Consider the following 6,477-nt stretch of genomic DNA (forward strand, 5'->3'; position numbering starts at 1 on the left):
AAGTCATTCGTGTCCATGTTTTTCTTAAACTGTTCCAACTGTAGGCTAGAGCCGCTGGAGTTGCTGTGCGTCACGAGATTGACCTTGCACGAGATTGACCTTGCAAAAAAAAGTACTCTTATTCATTCACGAATTGAATGTGATTGTGTTTTGTGGACAATTATAAATAGAATATGACATGTGCTGTTATCTATCCAGCCCAATTTGCTGCCAGCTCCGCTGTCTGAGATTTTACTGTGCGGGGTCAGTGGTGTACTTTTTCGCGCACCCCAAGGTTCGAGCAAGCCAGCTCCCCCCAACCAAAAATAACAATCAGATTTTTTTTACAAAAACATTCAATTTTTTTGTTTGTAAAAAGGCTAACTTCCTGCAATTTACACATGTTGCCATAGGGCAAAGACAAAAATGTGTAGTTGTATAGCTATTGTCATGCATTTACATACATGCCATGGGGCAGAGAGAATTTTATTAATAGCTAATCTCATGCTATTCTACACATTTTACCATGATGCTGAGAGAAAATTTGTTCAATTTTAATGCTAATTTCCTGTAATTGTATAGATTTCTTTCCATGTTTTATTACATGTTACCATGCTATCTGGGGCCTGACATGCTATCTGGGGCCTGCCATGCCAAATGGGGAGACTGGAGTTGGTTTTCTCACGGGTTGATTATCATAGTGCTAATTATTCCCAATCTAAATGGCGCTGTGTAATATTTTTAAGGTTCAAATGTGTGAATTAAAGAACTTATCTCCCTGGTCAATTCATGTCAGCATGACAAAACGTTATTAAGGTGAGGTGAATTTGTGTGTTTCATTGGTGAAAGTAAAACATTAAAAAAAATACTTTGTGTTTTCTTTGTAAATGTTTGAATTATGGGAGTAACCATAAACAATTTATGTTTGTTGAAAAGAGGCGGGGTTGGGGATGGTCGTCACATAGAATGTGGGGTTAGTTGTCTCTATCAACTCCATTATAATAAAAACCACTGGTGTAGTGGAAGGTAAACACAAGTAAATACATTTTACTCACTTTTTTGCAGAAAAATGCATTAAAAGTATACTTTTTTCACATGACTGGCGATCAGATTTTACCAACCTATTTCTTTTTTACCACTACATCACTGATTCAAATCACAATCCCTTTTGTGGTTGTGCTATAAAGAGCTCCCTTCATTGCATCTGTCACACACCCACACAAGATACACAAATCAAATTTACTGAAAATATCATATGTTATTCTCATGGTATAAAATGCTACATTTTGTTAGTAATATCATTTGATAAAAGAAAGGTTGTTAGCAAACATTGTGACAACCAACCCCATACTGTGTGACATCCAACCTCACGATGGGGCTGGTTGTCACAAGTGGACAGAGTGTGTTAATGGCTTATAACTCAATTTTGGAATAAGATATGAGGATAAAAAGGGTCCTCCTAATTTTGAAAAGAGCCGGTAAAATATACTGGTGCTGAGAAATACACACGATTAAAAAGTGACAACCCACCCCGGTCTCCTCTACTGTCCCGTCTACCTGTCAATTCGTGTCCCCCATGGGTCACAATAGGATTCGATTAGCGTCCGTTGCTATGTCAACAGTGTGACTAGCTAATGCATCGAATTTTAGAGCTCATTACAACCTAAAGGATGTTCTTTCCATCACGAAAGCATTGCGGGGTTCGAGAGGAGGGGGGTGGGGTGATACGCCAGTGTATGCGGCTGCTCAAATAATTTAACCATGTAAACAGAACGATTGCCAACCTTCAGTAGGCTATCCGATATTTGATTATTTATTTATTATCCTGTGCGCCGTGCAAATGTATGAATGATAAAAAGCGGCTTGGTGATGGTGCTGGTTTTGCTACGCACTGTAGAACGCGCACTGCACATATTGGCCAATTGCATCTCAGAGCCGTGCGCGGGGAGGAGGAGGGGGGGGACAACGGATAGACCGACGGAGCTGGAACTGCTCACATCACATTCTTCATCTCATCAGAGCCCGGTGAAGGACCTACCCAGCATACAACATCACTTAGCTAGCTAGGTTATTGGACCTCTGACTAAACGAAACGAATAGCGACCTAAACCTCTCGATTTACTAGCTTGCTAGCTAGCTAGCTATCATTTTCATTTACTGTCATCCATGAGATTCTTCAGGCTATCATTCAAGTGCTTCGTCGACTGCTTTTGAATTCCCTCTCCCCAACGTCTGACGCGACGCTTTGTAAATATTGCATTTATTGTTGAAGGGCACCAACTCGTTATGATATATTAAAAAATATACATTTTTTTTGATAACAAGAAGGCGAAAAAGAAACCAAGGAAAGAACTGGAGAACTGCATAGCTTCTCTCTCTGTCTCTCTCCCCCTCTGAGGCGCACTGAGTATCTTAATAGCGTCACTAGCTACTAGCTAGCTGCACTTGGCTCTACCCACCTAACGTTACCCGGTTTATTTAAACCTAATCAATCAACATGTCGCCAGAAGTGGAAGAGAACTCCCCAGGTGAGTGATTAAAAAAAAATATATATATATATATTTATATATATATATAAACATATATATATATGTATATAATAATAACAATGGTAATAACATTATTGTATTATTATTATTGTAACATTATAGTTAGGGTATAACGTTAGCTTCAACAGCAAGTGTTTTGGCTACATAGTGGCTAGCTAGGTATAGGCACTACTGTGCACCTCAGATGCACATCTAACTAGCTAAGTATGGATAGATGACATGTTACGTTTATAGATTGTAAACCTGTCACTTCAGACTGAGTTGAATAGACCTCACTTGCTTTATAATTACCTTAACGTTACACCAGAGTTACCTAGCTAACATCCACCTGCCTGTCAGATGATTAGGCTATCCAGGTAAGGTTATAGCAAATTAGCGACACATCCCTCACTAATATGTGATGCAGCATGATCGTCAAGTCCTCTTGATTTAATGCACTATACTGTAGTGTGCACCTGTTGAAAACTCCAAAAGGCAGGTCACAATCCTGTTCTCACATGAGATTCTTGTTGCAGCCCAGAAGCTGTACTATGCTCCATTAATCTGTGACTGTGTTCGTTGGGGTCTCAGTGACACCTTACTAATGCCAAGGCTAAAGTTTAGATTCCTGGTTAGACAGGAACCAAGTGTATCCTCCCTGCATGTTAGTGTTCTACAACATTGCCAAGCGATCTGGACCTCTGTTAGCAGTTTTGCTCCCTGGTTCAAGATCCATTCAAACTTCTCCTCCTTAATCACACGACATCGATCACACAGACCTGCATTGTGTAGGGCAGGCTAGCTTTCTGTCAGAGCCGTCAGTCACTGTCTGATGGGTTGAGTATGCTCCAGTGACTAGGCCTACTAAGGATTATAGCAAATCAACCCACCTCTCATGCCAGACTTGCTATGTCTATGAAAGCAGATATCCAAGCATATTCTATTCTATTAGCATCAGGTTCTTTCTCTCTCTCTCCTGCCCTCCCTCTCCTGCTCACACACTCCCCCTAACTGCTCTGATCTGGAAAAAACTGCTTTCCTAATGTGCGTCCGGATCAGAGCGGCTGACATCGATATCATAGAAGAAGCACATTAATGAACTGTCAGAAGAATCGGTTTGTTTGAGAGGGAGAAAGAGAAAGACAGAGAGAAAGTAAATTAAAGTGTTGTCGTAGTCAGTGGTGAGACGGACACCTCGTTGTTGTAGTCAGTTGTGAGACTTGTCGTACCCCAGCACAAAAATCACTTTTTGGGAACTGGGAAGAGGTAGAGAGAGGGGGGGCATTAATTGTAAGGTATGCTGACTTGTCAATAGCTCATTGATTCGAATTGAGAAGGAGGGAAAAATAAACAAGGAGAGAGGATGCAAGAAAGGCATCTGGACCATTAAAGGCAATTGCATTTCCAGTAGCTACCCTACACTCTTAGAAAAAGGGTTCTGCGTTTGTCCCCATAGGATAACCCTTTGATGAACCCCTTTTGGTTCCTCGAAAGAGTTCTACCTGCAACCAAAAAGGGTTCTCCTATGGGGACAGACACAGAACCCTTTTGGAACCCTTTTTTGTAAGAGTTTACATTACAGTAGGAGTACTTCCCTCTTTTACAGCATGTGGTAAATGTAGGCCTGAGCTTAGACTGCTGACTGAAGAACTGCACTGTCTGGAGGTCATAGGCTTAGAGAGGATTTAATACATATTTCATATTGTTGTGTAATAGGACTGACAATGTTCTTAGTTGTCACTCAGCTCTATTAGAAATATAGAGGCAGTAGACATAGCCTACCATACATATAACTACATGTTTCACCATGCTTATAGTCACTCCATCTTAATGATGTGGGGAGGGGGGGGCTTTTTGGCATTCACTGTGAGTCACTGCAGCTTTGCGAGTTTGTGACTCCTATGATTGATTTTGTACATTTTGTTGATTGGTGGACCTTTATGTTTATGTGGCTGTAAAAGCTTGGTTGATTTACAAGGCAAGCAAATAGCTTTTAACCCCTCTCTTTCTCTCTCGCTCCCTCTCTCCACTGTTCCTCCATACCACCCCCCCCTCTCTCTCTCCCAGGTGATGTGCGGCTCTCCCAGATGGAAGCAGGGATTCCATCTGAGGAGGAGGGTGGTGTGGCTCGCCCCCTAGTCCCTGTGCCTGGCGTTGGGGTGGGGGCAGGGGGGTGTGAGGGAGGGGGAGGACAGACCCAAACACAGCCTCAGGTCCAGGCTACAGCAGTACCGTATGTGGAGAGGGAGACCTGGACCAGACAGATGGACTTCATCATGTCCTGTGTGGGCTTCGCTGTGGGGCTGGGCAACGTGTGGCGCTTCCCTTACCTCTGCTATAAGAACGGTGGAGGTGAGCTCACACACACACACAATGTATACACACACACACACACACACACACACACACACACACACACACACACACACACACACACACACACACACACACACACACACACACAAACAAACAAACAAACAAACAAACAAACAAACATTTACATTACATTTAAGTCATTTAGCAGACGCTCTTATCCAGAGCGACTTACAAACAAACAAACAAACACAATACTCACACACATCTTCAGGATGTGCACAGCACACACATACTGTACATACTCAGACTTAATTAAACACATTTCAACATACTTGCACTCAGCATATGCACACAGCCATACTGACACAGACACACTGACACAGTCACACTGACACAGACACACTGACACTGACACAGTCACACTGACACAGACACACTGACACAGACACACTGACACAGTCACACTGACACAGTCACACTGACACAGACACACTGACACAGACACACTGACACAGTCACACTGACACAGTCACACTTACACAGTCACACTGACACAGACACACTGACACAGTCACACTGACACAGACACACTGACACAGTCACACTGACACAGACACACTGACACAGACACACTGACACAGTTACACTGACACAGACACACTGACACAGACACAGTCACACTGACACAGACACACTGACACAGACACACAGACACACTGACACAGACATACTGACACAGACACACTGACACAGACACACTGACACAGACACACTGACACAGTCACACTTACACAGTCACACTGACACAGACACACAGACACAGACACACTGACACAGACACACTGACACAGACATACTGACACAGACACACTGACACAGTCACACTGACACAGACACACTGACACAGACACACTGACACAGACACACTGACACTGACACACTGACACAGACACACTGACACTGACACAGACACACTGACACAGTCACACTGACACAGACACACTGACACAGACACACTGACACAGTCACACTGACACAGTCACACTGACACAGTCACACTTACACAGTCACACTGACACAGACACACTGACACAGTCACACTGACACAGACACACTGACACAGTCACACTGACACAGACACACTGACACAGTCACACTGACACACTGACACAGACACAGACACACTGACACAGACACACTGACACAGACACACTGACACAGTTACACTGACACAGACACACTGACACAGACACACTGACACAGTCACACTGACACAGACACACTGACACAGACACACAGACACACTGACACAGACATACTGACACAGACACACTGACACAGACACACTGACACAGACACACTGACACAGTCACACTTACACAGTCACACTGACACAGACACACAGACACAGACACACTGACACAGACACACTGACACAGACATACTGACACAGACACACTGACACAGTCACACTGACACAGACACACTGACACAGACACACTGACACAGTCACACTGACACAGACACACTGACACAGTCACACTGACACACTGACACAGACACACTGACACAGACACACTGACACAGACACACTGACACAGTCACACTGACACAGACACAGCCACACTGACACAGTCACACTGACACAAACACA

General features: G+C 43.5%; 1 protein-coding gene across 1 annotated transcript in view; it reads left to right on the forward strand.

Annotated features, from left to right (window-relative positions):
* Nucleotides 1-1,953: 1,953 nt before the first annotated feature.
* Nucleotides 1,954-6,477, forward strand: part of si:ch211-117c9.5 (sodium- and chloride-dependent creatine transporter 1) — a 45,755-nt gene continuing 41,231 nt past the window's right edge. The window contains exons 1-2 of the mRNA XM_064956468.1: nucleotides 1,954-2,507; nucleotides 4,575-4,859. Of these exons, the coding sequence (XP_064812540.1) occupies nucleotides 2,477-2,507; nucleotides 4,575-4,859 (316 nt within the window). The 5' untranslated portion in view covers nucleotides 1,954-2,476. The remainder of the gene's footprint in view (nucleotides 2,508-4,574; nucleotides 4,860-6,477) is intronic.

Source organism: Oncorhynchus masou, chromosome 33 (assembly GCF_036934945.1).
Source record: "Oncorhynchus masou masou isolate Uvic2021 chromosome 33, UVic_Omas_1.1, whole genome shotgun sequence".
Taxonomy (NCBI): domain Eukaryota; kingdom Metazoa; phylum Chordata; class Actinopteri; order Salmoniformes; family Salmonidae; genus Oncorhynchus; species Oncorhynchus masou.